Source organism: Xyrauchen texanus, chromosome 29, assembly GCF_025860055.1.
Source record: "Xyrauchen texanus isolate HMW12.3.18 chromosome 29, RBS_HiC_50CHRs, whole genome shotgun sequence".
Classification (NCBI taxonomy): Eukaryota; Metazoa; Chordata; class Actinopteri; order Cypriniformes; family Catostomidae; genus Xyrauchen; species Xyrauchen texanus.
The window spans coordinates 22192990-22210245 of NC_068304.1; the positions used below are offsets into that span (position 1 = coordinate 22192990).

The window sequence follows — 17256 nt, forward strand, 5'->3', positions numbered from 1 at the left end:
ATTATAAAAATAATCATTAGTTGCAGCCCTATTTGCAAGCTACTCAATGAAGAGCCTAAAAAAAAAAATATGCTTGCTATGCGTGAACTCCTGACTCAATCGTTTCCTCTGCTTGCAGTAAAGTTTTCCATAAATGAAATGAATGAATAGGAGGGAAAAGAGGAAAAACTATTGCTGTGTTTCTTCTTTTTTCCCCCACTTCAATAGATTTCAGACAAATATTGTATTGGCTCTGTGCTGTAAGTGTATGGTGGTAAGCCTTACTTTCCCACGATCATGTGGAGCTGATGCTGGACATCAGAGCTCACGCTGGCTGTCACAGTGGTTGCCAGCTGGTCTTGGGAAGTCTGGAGTGTGTCAATCATTTGCTGCAGCTGACCAATCACAGGATCCTGTGCATCCTTGTCCTGCTGTTTCCTGTTCTTGATATGCGTCTCCAGCTGTTGGATGTCTGCAGAGGAATGTTGAGTCATTAGAGATTTAGTCACAGCAACAAATTACAATGAATACAGCAGAGCTGCAGAAACCATTGCTTAGTCAGAAAGAATTTAATAAAATATTACTCCTTTATTACTGTGGTGGAACAACCGGCCCCTCCTCTTGTCATAGTCACCTCACCTCTTAGGGCCGCTCATAATGTTAAAGTGCTCACCCGTTTCATTCTCCCTCTCTTCCCTCAACAGTTCTCTGTAACCTTTAACTGTCTTGTTTAATGATAAAAATGAAATATGAATAAAACTAATATCATATAATGTATGTAAATATGCACATATCTAGTTTAAACCGATGTAATTCATTAACCTCACAAAAAATCAAATAAAATAAAGAGTTTATTAGGATCAAAAGTTCCTCCGATTCACAAATCATGACGGTCAGACCGTGACAATCCAAGCAGGTGATCCAGGCCACTTAAAATGTCAGGAGACTGCTGCTCACACTGCATTAGAAACGGGCCACTTCAATTAAAAGGAATGGGAGAAATTGGAATGCCCAACCTAGAGGTTCTAGCACCCAGTAGTCAACAGATGTAGACAAAGTCCCCCCTTACTGGTAAAAGACCCAATCACCTTTTAGATACAGACATCGCCTGCCAATCAACTTGAGAACATGCATGCACATTAGCTATGCAAGGCGGGAATATTGCATTTTCTTAGTGTAATCTGAGGTAAAGAAGCACAATTTATGATACAAGCATTTAGATTTATACGGCTGATTTTAAATGTGTTCTTTGATCGTAATCTTGACCAACCATTTTTAAGATTTCAGTGTTCCCCCATTCAAGTACATGGGAGCTGCACTGGCATGACTAGAAATAGAACGCTCCCTCTCGGGAGCGTTCCAAAGATGGCTGCCAGTGGACTGACTTGCTAGAAAGACTTCTGGATCCGCACAAGCCCATGAGTGGATCTTCAAAGGAAAAGTGCTTCACGTGTGCTATAAGTAAATGTCTTATTCACTAAGCACTTTATGTACAATTGGTTTGATTCTGTAATTTTTTTTACAAAATGTGATTGCTAACGTGGACATGTCATCCATGGTTGCTGGACTTCTGTGTGTACTGCTATTTCATTCTTCCTAATATATAAATTTCTTCATGTGCAAATAAATTACAAAAATTTCACGACTAAACAGAAATCTGAAGAAAATGCTATCTACCATTAAAAATACAACATTATTGTTTTATATTCTTTTTAAAAAAGTTAAAGTTTTGTGTGAAATTTAGTAAATAGTGCGCTAAATAAGAGTTACATTTTTTTTAGCAATTTTATGTTTGTTATTTACTATATTAAAATGTGTGATATATCAGCCTATCGGCCACCCTGCTCTCTGGATATCGGCATCGGACATTTAAAAACCCATAACAGACGACCACTAATTATTTCCAATAAATGCCTCTCTGAGGCTTGATGCGCCACACCCACTGTATGTCTCTTACTCACCCCACCACAATTACAAAGCCCTCTGGATTTATCACAGTATTATATGGTCAAATATTTTGGAATAATGATTACTAAACTGTATTTGACCATTATCCCTGGCAACCAATCACCTACGCTGTGCTAGTTTTAAGTTTCCTATAGCACTCTATGCGCTCTCTTCACACAAAAATAAAATATCATAAAATATTTCATGTCCATATAATAATTCAGTATGTAGCCGTGTAAAAATCAAGATAACGTACAGTCAGCTGATTATTCCTGCAAAATATAAAACCATTTCTTTCAGGATTTATTTTGCAATAATGACCGACTGACTGTACAATATCCCTTAGTAATATGCGAGTCCACAGACCAACACAAGCTGTGAGCCCTGTTTGCTAACTATGACCAAATAAGTTGTGCAAATCAAGTACAGCTTTTAACTATAAGAGCATTCAACAATCTTCTTACTCTTTGGTATCATTATGTTTATATTTGCATTACTGTAAACAGATCAAAATGTTTCACTATTAAAGTCTTCTTTGATTGTTCTTACACTCGTGAGTTCCCTGTTTGAAACTGTCATTGATCTGCTGAAACATGGACTGGCAGCCCCGTTCAAACACAGGCAGCACGATGCTCTGGAATGTATCTTTGTAGGCTGCCTGGATGGGGCCCTGCATTGCTTCGGCAGCAGCACGGCCAATCGCATCTGTAGTGTTCTGTGAATCAAATGATAGGATAAAAAGAAGGATGTGTGATGATTCAGTTTTCCCCATATGTGTCCTTATTGTTTCACAATGAATTATTCATTACTATGGAGTGGGCAGTTGGAGCACTTTTGAACTGCTCTGTTTGTAATCTGTCGTTCAGGGAAACATTTTTCAAGTTTTAAAATGCAGCCTTTGGAAAACAGGATCACATCTTATTAATTCAGAGAAGCTCAAATGTTAGCCTTGGGAGAAAAAAAGTTTTAAAGTTCCTTTTGCTCAGAACATTAGCGACTGACCTTGGACTTAACGACTTTGGTGACATTTTCCTTCAGTGTTGCTTCCACTGCAGTTAACTTGGCAGCAATGGTGTTGCTCATCTGGCCAGTCACAGGTTCTAGAATCCTTGAAATGGCTGTATAACAAAAGCAAAAAACAAGACAACCTCAGCAATTTGTCATTTTAAAATCAATAACAGTCACTTAAATTTCAGGCAGTTGACAATATATATATATATATATATATATATATATATATATATATATATATATATATATATATATAAATAAACTAGTTGGTGGGTTGCATAAAATACTATTGGGCTGATCTGTCTAAAGGAAGACTTAATTAAGGCTGACTGAGTTCTGCTGACCCTGACTGAATGGGTTTCTTAAGGACCTTTAAAGAAGAAGCATTCAAAAAGAGCTAGGAGCACAATGGCATAGAGCAGAAAGCAGGGGAATCAAGGCTCCTTTTCCAAAAGTTGGATTTTTTTTAAATAGACAGACTTAAAATGCAACGCAGGACACTTAAAAAACAGAGCAAGACAAATGCAACCTAAGGCATCCATCTAAATGTGTATGGCTGAAGTGGCTTTTAGTGATTTAAAAGAGGACAAATTTAAAGACACAATTCTGGGACAGCTTAACCATGCAAACTAACAGATAAAGCACAGCAGAGTCTTTGAGTTAAGGTCTTGAGTTTTGGACTTTTCAGTGTTAAGCTTCAGCACTCACTCTGTGGAACGATCTTCTTCAATTCTTCACGCAGAACTTTTTCCAGCCTGTTGGAAAGACTGTTGTTTAGAGACTGGGCCAGCTGCTGAACCAGCTGGTCCTGAAGCTGTTGGTTTCGGCTTTGGCCATCTTTCAGAAATCGCTCCATTCTTCTCTCTATGTCACCACCTTGTTAAAGCCAACAACTACTTGTTTGGGCCTGACCAACACAATGTGATCACTCACTCATTAGCATGCGTTCATAGCTGTATATACTTGTGACTTCGATGAAGATGAGATCACATTTTTAGTAGCTTGCGTCACGCGAACAGTAAATACCATTTTGTGCTACATGCGCTGGCAATACTCATCCCAATAAGACAAATATATGGTTGAGAACGTTCGTTTCAACGTGACCAATGTAGACAGCCCCAAGCAGTTGCTCGCGTCCAGAGTAGACACTGTGTTAAACTACTTATTTTATATATATTCTGCTTATGTATCAGTAGGAAATATAAATTTTACATTTCAACATTCACTCTGCAAATTTGATTAAATAGAAGAACAAGGAGCCCTGCAACAGATGGTATGGCCCCCACAGGGCCCAGATCTCAACATCATTGAGTCAGTCTAGGATTGCATGAAGAGACAGAAGCAGTTGAAACAGCCTAAATAGATAGAGGAACTGAAGCTTGGAACATCCCATCTGCCAACAACCAAGAAAAACTTTTTCCAGGTGTACCTAGGACAATTGGTGCCATTTTGAAGGAAAGGGTTGTCACACCAAATAATGATTTAGCTTTTTAATTTTAACTGGATATTGTTTTGGGGCTTTTCCCACTGTACGGAACAACTCGACTCTGGTCGCTTTTTTGGGGTTTTTCACTGTGGATAGTACATGGTACCTGATACTTTTTTTAGTACCACCTCAGTCGAGGTTCCAAGCGAGCAGAGCCGATACTAAATGTGACTTCAAAATCCTGCAGATCACTGATTGGTCAGGGAGACTCGTCACTACTAGAGTCACTGGATTTCCAACACGTGACATCAACCAGCTAGTTTTAAATTTAGCAACAGCGATAACAGTATCATTTGCTCACGCGACTTTCAAATTGTGAAAAAAGAAATGGCTGTGTGCAAAACCACAGCGTGGTCAATAAACGAGGTGTAGACGGTCCACTCGTTAGCGATGAGCAAAACAAAAAAGTCTCTCAGGAAGTGTCTCAGCTGTTGGCCTCACATGGCTACCACTGGACCTACCAACAGTGTAGAAAAAAAAGAAGACTACAGAACCATCAAGGAGAAGTGGTTCGACCAAATGGACACTATCTAAACCGGCAAGCAATGGGAGAGAGAGTGCCCTGGACTCAGCCACGATGGAGGATGGTATGTTTTGTTATGTTAACTATTTTCTGCTTGAAAGCTTCACTTTATTTAGTTGACCAGCTACTGGAAGCTTGCTTCTAAAACAAGGCCAATTTAACTGTTACACTTGTGTAAAATCACCATGCAACAACCGTTTTATGCAGCACAATGAGCTAGTAGCTAACAGCAAACTTAAGATGATTTCATGGCAGTAGAGGCGGTGCAACTATGATAAGCCAATAATCCCACCCACGATGAGATGCACTAAACTGCAGTGGAAAAGTAAACTCAGAAAAGTAAAGCTAGTAGAGTTGAGGCGAACCGTAAAGTTCAGTGGAAAAGTGCCATTTGATGTCAATTGACAAATGAAAACCATTTATGGCATTATTTTGAAGACATCCTCACTATGAAACATTTTCCACAAGTGCCTAAAACTTTTGTAGAGTCCTGTAGATTCACAATTGACATTCATTTTCAGATTTTAATGAATTTCTAGGCCTTTTCCAGGCCTTGAAATCAACTGATAATTCAAGATTTTTCATGACAGTGACAACCCTGATGAATTGAAAGCAAATTTAGTCCATTTTGAATTCATGTTTTCAAAAACAAATGTTTAAGTTGGGGGCACTGACGCTCTGGTTTATTCCTTTGCTTGCTCATCTATCTTAACTCTAATCTTCTCCCTCTAGTGGAAGGATACGTTCTTGTTCCTGCTGAGCCAGCATGGTGTGCTCGATGTGAGCCATGAGAGAGCTCTGCACAGCGTCCATGTGGCTGGTGACTCTTTGCAGCAGCTCCAGTTGGCTCTGTCTGAGTTCGGCGATCTCCCTCTGCTGGCTCCTCAACATCTGCAGGAGCTCATCCTGGACATCTGTGCTCATCTGACAACACAACAGCACACTCATCTGTCACTTGTCAAACTCAAAGATTCAAGAGTGTGCTTGGCTGACATCAGCACTGTTTAAAAAAAATCTTAACAGTCACTGCACAACATTCATACTGCTGGGCTTGATATGTTATTCGATAGCACAGGCCTCCACTGCATTATGTTTTATATATGTGATGAATCACAGTCACTAGACAGGCATACGATATTTTTGCTCAGAAAACTCTTTAAAGCCATTCATACATTTTGATCGAGTTTACACTATACATATGTGAAAAAGTGATTGTGATGCAGGGAATCAACAGACTTACCTGGCTTTCAATCTGTCTAGACTGCGAAGACTCGCTGTAGGGGAGAGAAAAAAATATGATCTAATCAGTTACACAATCAGATTTTCGGGGTGAATGGTGCTGAGGGGCTCACTACACATTACAATATCTAACACTAAAACTATTAATGTCAAAAAGACTTCCATAGTAAGAAAAACAGCTGGCTCACCACTCATCCTTCTTGCTCTTCCTTTTAAGCTTAGGGGAGCTGCGGGGTGATGTTTTCCAGTCTTTCACAGGGAGTCTGTGAGAAGACCGGGGGCCACAGTTTCCTGAGGAGGAGGCCAGACTGGCAACCTCATCATCATGATCGCTGTCAATCACAGCCATAACAGGGAAAAAATATAAGAGAAATACAGAAAAGATCAGCAGAATTATGGTGGTGGTTTTCAAGAGTACTACAGGTACCTGAAAGCACAGAGATGCAACCTGAAGGCATGTTTTTTGGAAATTGTTTTTAACACTGCTCAAAATTACACACTTTATATTTAATATGCATTTACATCTGACTTGTCTGGACATGTCGTGCATGATTCAGCAAAAATTTAGTAACATGTCTGGACATTATATATGCAGCAGGAGGAGGAAAGTCTTGATTGTTCCACAAATAGATTTGTTCCCATGCATGAATGATTACAAAGTTGTGGATTTGATATATTCAGCCCTTACTTGAGAATAATCTGTTACTTGCAAATGATCAGTGAACTGTAAATCCAATGACGTTTTAAAATGTGATTATGCAACGCTAATTTGAATATTTTTCCTTATAAGTAATATGCTGACTAATTGTATTTATTTTAACAATGATAAATCTTGCTAAGCAAATTCTTGGGGGGGTTAGTAATGGGATCTGAGCTACAGAAGTGGGGTAACTGCATACTAAGTGATACTCCAAAACGTATAGTGTACCTCTGCTCTGCACTTGCATCTTGACTGTCGTTCTGAGTCAGGTGATATGTGCGTCTGTGGTAGGGAGAAGAAATGTGCCTATCCTTCATCTCCTCCCTAGAACTGAAGAGAAACATTAAAAACATAGGTATACAATTTTTCAGCCTTTTAAAGGGATAGCTCACCCAAAAATGTAAATTCTCATTTATTGTTGCACTGTACATCTTGTCATTTCAGTCTCATTGGCGATCATGATTTCAAGCTCGATTACACTTTCTAGAGCTTGGCACATACGCAGAGGACTTGATGGTGCTACAGCAAGTGTAATCGAGCTTGAAATCATGATTGCCCAGGAGACTGCTGTCAAGATTTATAGTGAAAAAGGAATTATGCTTTGGTCTGTTCTCACCCAAAGCCAACTAGATCACTTCAGAAGACATTGATTAGAGTAGTATGGATTACTTTTATGATAACTTTGTGATATTTGAACCTTCAAAGTTCTGGTCACCATTCACTTGCATATAAATGACCAACAGAGCTGATGTAAATCCTTCTAAAATCTTCATTTGTGTTCTGTAATAAAAAGAAAGTCATACATCTGGGATGGCATGAGGGTGAGTAAATGATGAGAGAATTTTTATTTTTGAATGAAGTCTCCCTTAAATGAATCCAAGAATGAACATTCTGGCAGAGTTCTCACTTTCATGTCATCCCATACCTGTACTACTTACTTTTCTCAGTAAAACACACAAGGGATACTTGTTGGCAGTTCATTTAATTATTGAAAATTAATTCACAACACGATGTGGTAATGCAGCCAAGAATTTTGACGTTGTGACGTTTAGTTCCAAGCAACTTTGAAAGTCAATCAATCATGTTTAATGTTAATGTTATAAAACAGTGTTATATAATTTGATAGCTCCAGCAGAGGTGAAGATTATAAGTGAATATGACTTAAATTTCATTACGTTCATCATACAAAGCTACCTGGCTTTGAATGATCGTCTGACTTTTGAAAATTGGGAATATAGTGCGAGTCATCTGGACTACTTTTATGGTGCCTTTTCCATCTTTTGGGGGTCACTATGAACTGTTGTAGTATGGAAAAATCTATGTGAAGATTTTTATTAAACTATTTTCTGTGTTCTTTGGTAAATAATGAAAGAATAATTTTTTTTGGAAGAACCATTCCTTATTAAATATTAGCACTGATTGCTCAGAATTTATCAGCCTTCTGCACACATTGCAGAGAGACAAAGTACATTTAAAAATTCCAAGAACATAAATAAATACACAAAAACAGAAAATGTTTTTTTCTTTACATTTATGGGACAGCCTCTTACCAGTCTCCCAGGCCATTGTCTCTAAGGCTGTTGCGAGTCTCCCGTGTGATATCAGGTGCTGCGGGCCACGCATGGTTGACACTGCTGTCAGAACAGGATACGGCAGCCGCCACTGCGTTCTCCTGTGACAAAGCGGTCTCTAGCAGGGAGGGTGTGTTACTGAGTCTCTGTTCCCCATCCATAGCCACTGCACCCCGCTCCAGAGGCAGCAAACTGTGCTCTGTGCTGCTCCGGGCTCTCGGTGACAGCAGGTGGAGGACTGATGCGGCTGACGCCATGCTGTCAGAGTGCAGAGCGGGGACAGAGTCACGTGGGTCGGCAGCAGCATTGGCCAACCCCCTCTGGAAGGTCTCCGAGGCGATCTCAGGGATGTCTTGGGACATGGCTGTAGAGGCGGAGGAGATGACATCCGGCGAGCGAGCTCTCGTAGGAGAGGCCTGGGGGATCACCATGGGATCTAAAGCTTGGACATCCAGGGAGAGAGGGAGGTTTGGAGGGGGAACCTGTGGAGGAGGAGGGGGAAAATAAGGGAGGGGAAGTATGTGAGAATAAGGAGCAGCTTCACACAGCAGGGAAGCCTCTCGAAGGAGAGATGAAGAGAGCACCAGTGGAGGAGAGAAACCCTGACCGGATTGGGATTTTAAAATGGAGGAATGGATGGAGATTCAGATGAAAAGAATTATTAAGTGAGAGTTGTTAACCATAAATGAGTTCAGGTTGTCCACACCGAACATAAATACGAATGGGTTTCGAAACCCAATCTTTAAGACTGACTGTCTGCACTTTTTGTAATTCTGCAAATAATATAATCTCATCTAATCCATTTCTTCAGACAATATATTCAATATGCAGTGCATATCATTTTTTTAATCAAAGTGTCAGCAACACAAGAGAGAAACATGAGGTGCATAGGAGTCACTCATTCACAATTATTACATAGCTAATGTCACAAAGTGAGTATAAATTAGTGAATTCATATACAATATCAATGTGTGTATGACATAGCAGACTAGAAACTAAATTAATTTAAGTTGCATAAGCAAAATAATCAGATTTTGCTGACTTTCTGAAAAAAAGTCTAAGATCTTTTAATAAATCAAATATTCAGTGGCACAAACTAACATATTTTAAATGCTGCCACAAAGGCAAAACTACTTGACATCAATGGCCACTAGTATGCAATTTGGCATGTCCATTAGTACCTGGAAGTTTTCCCCAAGGCCTGAGATGAGGATGGAGTTGGATCTTGGACTGCTTGTACTCAGATTTAAGCTACTGCTGCCACAGTCTACAGACATTTTAGGACTCTGGGTAAAATCATCGCCACACCTACAAATATATATGAAATTAGCAATGCCTATGAGTGCACAAGAGCATCCAACACTTTCATGCACCACACTTGACAGGCACTTCTTATACCATTTCATGCTGAAAGGAGGTTATATGGTTCATGTACAGGTGCATCTTAAAAATTCAAATATCATGGAAAAACATTTTTCCGTAATTTAATTAAAAAAGTGGAACTTTCATATATTCTAGATTCATTACACAAAGTGAAATATTTCAATCCTTTTTTTTTGTTGTTGTAATCCTGATTACGGCTTACAGCTCATGGAAATCAAAAATCCAGTATCTTTAAATATTAGAATAAAGAATTTATAAAACAGAAATGTCAGCCTTCTGAAAAGTATGTTAATTTATGCACTCAATACTTGTTCGTGACTTGAATTACTTTTTTTTTGCATGAATTACTGCAAATAATTATTGCTCAGTGGTCCAAAGTCCTCTTTTCAGATGAAAGTAAACTTTGCATTTCATTTGGAAATCAAGTTCCCAGAGTCCGGAGGAAGAGTGGAGAGGCATAGAATCCAAGATGCTTGAAGTCCAGTGTGAAGTTTCCATAGTCAGTGATGATTTGTGGTGCCATGTCATCTGCTGGTGTTGGTCCACTGTGTTATCTCAAATCGAGATTCAATGCAGCTGTCTACCAGAAGATTTTAGAGCACTTCACACTTCCATCTGCTGACAAGCTTTATAGAGATGCCGATTTCCTTTTCCATGGTTTGCTGACCATGGTATTACTGTGCTTGACTGGCCAGCCAACTCGCCTGACCTGAACCTCAGAGAATCTTTGGGGGTATTGTCAAGAGGAAAATGAGAGACATCAGACCCAACAATACAGACGAGATGAAGGCCCTTATCAAAGCAACATGGGCTTCTATAACACCTCAGCAGTGCCACTGGGTGATTGCCTCGACACATTGATGCAGTAATTTGTGAAAATTAGCCCCGACGAAGTACATCAATTAACATACTTTCAGAAGCTCGACATTTCTGTACTATAAATTCTTTATCCTAATATTTTGAGATACTGGATTTTTGATTTCCATGAGCTGTAAGCCGTGTTCATCAAGATTACAACAAAACACTTTGTGTAATGAATCTAGAATATATGAAAGTTCCACTTTTTGAATTAAATTGCAGAAAAAAAACGTATCCACAATATTCCAATTTTTTTTAGATGCACCTGTAAAGTGCTGTGGAGAAGTATTTGCCCCCATTCTTTTCTTTTTTTTGTGTATACTAAAATCTAACATAAAAGGCAATCGGAGTAAACAGTACTTAAAATGATAATGTTATTTATTGAAGCAAAAAAGTTATCCAATACCAACTGGGCCTGTGTGAAGAACTATTGCCCAAATACACTTGGTGGACACTTGGCACAGTAGTGAACCTTCCCAGAAGTGGACGACCTTCCAAAATTCCTTTAAGAGCACAGTGACGAATCATCTAGGAAATCACAAAAAAGTCAAGGACAACATCCAAGGAACTGCAGGTCTCTCTCGCATCAATAATGGTCACCGTTCATGACTCCACTATCAGAAAGACACTGGCCAAAAATGTCATCCGTGGAATAGTGGCGAAATCCACTGCCAACCCAGAAGAACATTAAGGCTCATCTCAATTTTGCCAAAACACATCTTGATGATCCTCAAACCCTTTCTGTGAGTCAAATTGAAACTGTTTGGAAGACAGGGGTCCCGTTACATCTGGCGTAAATCAAAACACAGAATTCCACAAAAAGAACATCATACCTACGGTCAAGAATGGTGGTGGTAGTGTGATGGTGTGGGGATGCTTTGCTGCTTCAGGGCTTGAGCGACTTGCAATAATTGAGGGAAACATGAATTTTGCTCTCTACCAGAAAATCCTAAAGTGAACATCCAGTCATCAATCCTTGATTTGAAGCTCAAGCACAACTGGATTATGCAGCAAGACAATGATCCAAAGCATAGGAGTATGACCACCACAGAATAGATCAAAAGAACCTAAATTAAAGTTTTGGAGTGGCCTGGTCTAAGTCCTGACTTGAACCCGATTGAGATGCTGTGGCAGGACCTTAAACGGGTAGTTCAGGCTCGAAAACCCTCCAATGTGGCTGAACTAATGCAGTTCTGAAAAGGGTGGGTAAAAATTCCACCACAGCTTTATGAAAGACTGATCTACAGTTATCAGAAGCATTTGGTTGCAGTTGTTGCTGCTAAAGGTGGCACAACCAGAAATTAAGTTTAACGGGGCAGTTCGTTTTTCACATGGGTGATAGGTGTTGGATAGATTTTTGCTTCAATAAAAATAAAAACAACATATTTAAAAACTGTATTTTGCATTTACTCAGGTTGCCTTTTATGTTACATCTCATTTGAAGATCTAAAACAATTTAGTATGAACAAAAAAAAAAAAAAAGAAGAAATCAGGATGGGGGAAAATACTTTTACATAGCACTGTATGTTCACCCAAGAAATGCAATAGGTGTTCTAAGAAGTTTTCACTAGATCATGTGGAAACCCTCACCTTGCCCCACTGTCTGAGCTGCTCGTGGCTGTTACAATAGTCAAGCTGCTGGCACTGCTGCCGGGAGAGGCAGGCATCTGAAAAAGTGTGGTTGATGAATGATCAGTTTTCCTGAAGGGACTTAATTACATGTGAGATTAATAGCCTTTGAAGAGCTTACAGAGGCGCTGGGGGTCATGAAGGCATCTGGGGTCATGAGTTTGGGCAAGGCTGATGGGGCTGGACTCATGAAGTCAGCTGGAGTTGGAAGAGGCAGAATCTTGCTCAAGTCATTCTGTGATCCACTATCACCAGACTCCTTATCAGAGTTCATTGCCTCCACATTCAGATCTGCCATGGGGTCACAGAAACCTGCGGTGAAATGCAAGAAAATTAAACATGGAAAACCGTATTTAATACGCAGCAGGTAATGCAGAAAATGTAAGTTTACAGTAACCAAGACTAAACATTTCCAGACTCACCAAAGCCATCCGGAGATCCAGACTGAGACAAAAAGAGGGAGGATGAGGCCCCCTGACTGGGTTGGAACCAGATCTGCACATCCTGTAGTGATCTGCAGTGATAAACAAACTTTACATCAAACTTATCAAAAGCATGCAGAGGCCCTCAAGTTACAAGTTAACAAGCATGAATGTTTCATTTGATTAACTCACTTTGTATGCACACAATAGAGCTTAATCTGGATTCCTGATTTGGACTCCGAGTGTCCCTGGCTCCCATCTGTGAGAAGATTTTAAACACAATTTTAAGACAAGCTCAACTTGAAAATCTTCTTTCACCTTGTTACAAATTTTAAAATAAGTAAGCATTTGAACAGGCAAAGCTGGCAGTCAGCTGACCTGTAGTCATGCTCTCGCTTTCCTCATCAGGGGGAAGAACCTCTGTGTGGCGTAGTCGTGCACGGGTGACATCCTGTACACCAAAGCTGAGCACTGGGTGTGTAAGGAGAAACTCAGAAACTGCAGTGAAGCTGGCTCGGCCTTTCTCCTGATCCTGTAACAGCTCCATTACATACAGCACCTACATATCAAACACAAACGTAACTTCTTTGGCCTATTCTGAATGCAAATGTATTGTTTGCAAAAGCAACCTTGGCCTAATTTAAAGAGCTAGAATTGGCAAGACGTGGGTTTATTTTTCATTCCTACTTCCTGTTTCTACCTGTCCCATACGCATACTAATTTCTGACATTTCTAAAGTTGTAGGTAAATATAGTTCTTGTGCTTCCTGGTGTAAGGCAATGATTTAGATCAAAGATTGTTATTGATCCCAGTCACACAGTTCCAGATTCAAAGTATCAAAGTTGACTTTAACAGGTGAAAAATTAAAGCGATCCATGAAAGCAATATTAACTTCAATATTTCATAATATTTTCATCTCAAACCATGCACAATTTCAGGCCATTAAACACAAAACACAAGCAAGCAGTTCAATATTCCAGGTTCAATACAAGTTCTGCTCAACAGCATATGTGGCATAATACTGATTACCACAAAAAAAAAAAAAAAAAAAAAAAAAACACAAATCTGGCCTACAGTGAGGCACTTACAATGGAAGGGAAGTGAATGGGGGTCAAATTTTGAACGTGTATAAAAAAAAATAAATAAAAAAAAAACACTTTTTCAAAAGTACAGCCACAAGACATAAACACACCTGTAAACATGATTTTGGTGTGAAAGTCACTTACCATTCTCTTCGGTGTAAAGTTATAGCCATTTTTACAATTGAGTTGATATAACAATTTAATGTCAACAAACCCTAAAATGACTGTAAAAATGACAAATTTAAACAACTTTACAGCTCAACTAATACATGAGTTTAAACAGAGGAATTAATGCAAGTGCTTTTATAAAATTATAAGCTTCAAATTTCTGCCTTTAAACCATCCAAAAAGAGGCCCCATTCACTTCCATAAGTGCCTCACTGTAACAAAGATTTTAGCTTTTTTTTTTAAGAAAATATTTTTTACAATTTTCAGTCAAAATGATTTTTTGTGAACATTATGCCACAAATGCTTTTGATTGAGATAAACTTGTACTGAACCCAGAATATTCCTTTCATCTAAAATGTGAGAAATAAGCAATGGGAGTCTAACCTTCCTCTGAACATCACTAAGGATGAGAAACTCTGCAGATAGGTCCAAACTGGCCTTCAGACTGGGTAACACACTACTGTTGAATGGATCTGGAGAAAACCTGAAAAGAAAAAATGAACAATAGTTCATGGTATAGATAACAATTAAATAAAGACTCCTCTATTCATCAAGCCAACTACATAGTCAGTCCTATTCCAGCTTTTTGCTTTGGGATGAACACACCTGATGGTTTGTAGGCAGGTCCATGATACTGTACACCACATCTTCAGCTCCTGGTTCTGATCAGCTCCAGTGATGAGGAAGCGCCAGAACGGAACTCTGAAGAAGAAAAAAGAAGAAAAAAAAAAAGAGAGTTTAAGCTTTAAGATGTACAGTAAAGACAAGTAAATGTGCCTTAACAAAGCTTAGTTTCAGATTAAAGAAGACTTCAATATCCTCTGACAATAACTTTCAATTGGGAACACAGTGAAATGATTAAGAGAAAGGAACCAATACTCACTCTGGGTCTTGCCTCTTGTGGTTGTCACAAAAGAGCAGGCAAGAAAGAGGACCCCCATTATGTGGCTGCCATTCATGCAGGCATCTGCAAGAGGAGCAAGGTTACTTAAATGTAATTATTGATTTACCTCTAGAATGGAATTAGAGCGAATTTAGGGTCAAAATCGCATTGTTGAGAGAGAAAAAAAAACACAGATAAGTAGCATCTCGTGCAAGCTGTAGGCACTAGGACCCGGGAGCAGCTGCCCCGACTTCCCTTCACGGTTATGTCAAACATGCTCCGTGAAGATGATTACAGTACCTCTGAATCTACAGATCTTATCAGTGTTTTGGGGCTTGTTTTAAATGGGAGAATTTGCTTTAAGTAATCGTGTGTACAGTTTCTCATATACTTTTTGTTTCATGAAAGAAATGCAAAAAGTAAGCCACATCTGTTTATAACATCTATAACTATGCTGTGCACAAATAAACAGCTTTTGTCTGCGAGTAAAACAATACACCCATTGTATTTTATTAATTCATTAACGTTAGCGACTGTCCATCTGTGGATATTTCCTTTGCAATGTATTAATTATCCGGTTCACTGACTGAATGTTTTTATAACGAGTGTGATGAAACCTCACTTTGTGCGCATGTGAGGACTTGTGATTGACAGCGGACTGGAGTCAATTACACATGAATTACGTAAATAAATCGCAGGACCTTTCAGATGATAAACACGATACATTAGCAGCACTGAGATGTTTCACAGTTTGTATAACACAATTTTTTTGTGTTCATGGCATTCCAGTGTAATGTATGCAAGAGGTGCAGCAAGAGAAGTAGTGCGATTTGTTTTGTGATTTTGATCCGAGTGTCTGCGTTTTCACTTAGTGCAGAATTTCTCTCACCAGTGAGCACACAGCAAGCGGAAAATTGAAAATCCGGAAAGAAAGGACTGATTACAAAACACTTTGAGCAGAGAGGGAAAATTGCTGCTACACTACTCCACTCACATTTTGTGTTTCGGTCTGTGCATTGCTTGCAGAAACACAAAGCTTGATGCTTTGGCTTCTTTTGTATCAATTTTCTTTAAAGCAGAAAGAAATTAAAAACCAACTGGCCAAATGTGATCTGAAAAGTTATTTGATTACTAACTTCTTGTTTACTGAATTGTTGTATAAAATTACTATCACACTATGATCGTGATGTTGAACTGAATATCACGTGTGTTACCAGAACACCCTTGCTTAAATGTATCAGGTTACACAGCCTTTTTGGAAAATCAGTTGTCTCAAACATGTACCTGGGTTGGTCCAGTCCCTCAATGTAGATCTGCCAAAACTTTACATATCCATCATGACTGGCTGTAGCCAACACAGTCCCATCAGGGGACAGCGCTCCCTCACTAATGCGCTGCAAAGAAACAGAAATGTAATTTACAAAACATCATACCAGATACCATGATATGGTATTGTAATTACATTAAATTTAATTATGCAATATCCATTAAAATGAAAAAATATAAAATTTCTTAATCAGTTAGAGCATTGCAGACACTCCAGTGTATAGAGAGAGGACAGCAGGACTTACTGCACTGTGCCCTCTAATGGTGATGAAGCCCTCTTTCAAGTCAGCGGCATCCACAGGCCATGTGCTGTTATTGGATCGGAGGATGTCAAGGTCCCAAACCTCAGCCTGCAGTTAAAAGTGGAGAAAAAAAAAGTTAAGAAAGTGACAAGAAATTAAAGAAATAATAAAAAAAACGTATAAAATAAAAGAAAAACCATAATGGTATTAGGAGACTTAGAAAAGAAATTGACAAAAATGTCAAATTCCACAGAAAACATACTCTGTCTTCATGAAGAAGTGCCAGTGTCTGACATGGATCCTCTAGGTTCTCAAAATTGTCCTCTGGAATGAAAGGACACCAGATAAGTCTGCGGTTGGAGTTCAGGGGTGTGTCGTCAGGCCTCCGGATGTGAACTATCACTTCATCTCTGAGAGACATTTAGGTTAAAGAGAAATCACAGAACACCTGCTCACTCACATTATACTACAATATGCAGAAGAGTTAAATCCTATAAACCTCCTATATTTGATGATTTCATAAGATATTTGAAAACTCATAAGATATTAGTTATTGGAGGGGAACACTCCTTAATATGTTTAGTTAGAGCAGAGTCAAAACCTTAAGAGGAACAACTCAGCTGGGGGAGCCCATCCCCCTCTGGCCTTAGGATGAATGTATTTATCTCAATATGATTTATCTATATAATGTGTCTTATACATCCATTCACTGAATTGATTAAGTGATCTAATTTTCTAACTTGTCACTGGAATCTTGTTGCGCCTGGTTCTGACATGGTGTTAGGGCCGCAAAATTATCTACAAAGG

The 17256-nt window shown here is 39.0% G+C and overlaps 1 protein-coding gene across 1 annotated transcript in view; it reads right to left on the reverse strand.

Annotated features, from left to right (window-relative positions):
• LOC127623406 (enhancer of mRNA-decapping protein 4-like) overlaps positions 1–17256 on the reverse strand; it is a 38386-nt gene that overhangs the window by 17130 nt on the left and 4000 nt on the right. The window contains exons 6-26 of the mRNA XM_052097866.1: positions 16712–16859; positions 16453–16557; positions 16166–16275; positions 14882–14965; positions 14605–14700; positions 14383–14482; positions 13127–13307; positions 12941–13007; positions 12749–12840; positions 12448–12638; positions 12288–12364; positions 9638–9764; positions 8436–8938; positions 7114–7215; positions 6374–6517; positions 6187–6220; positions 5690–5870; positions 3646–3801; positions 2929–3044; positions 2476–2641; positions 265–451 (exon numbers count right to left, since the gene is read on the reverse strand). Coding sequence (XP_051953826.1) covers positions 265–451; positions 2476–2641; positions 2929–3044; positions 3646–3801; positions 5690–5870; positions 6187–6220; positions 6374–6517; positions 7114–7215; positions 8436–8938; positions 9638–9764; positions 12288–12364; positions 12448–12638; positions 12749–12840; positions 12941–13007; positions 13127–13307; positions 14383–14482; positions 14605–14700; positions 14882–14965; positions 16166–16275; positions 16453–16557; positions 16712–16859 — 2967 coding nt within the window. The remainder of the gene's footprint in view (positions 1–264; positions 452–2475; positions 2642–2928; positions 3045–3645; positions 3802–5689; positions 5871–6186; positions 6221–6373; positions 6518–7113; positions 7216–8435; positions 8939–9637; positions 9765–12287; positions 12365–12447; positions 12639–12748; positions 12841–12940; positions 13008–13126; positions 13308–14382; positions 14483–14604; positions 14701–14881; positions 14966–16165; positions 16276–16452; positions 16558–16711; positions 16860–17256) is intronic.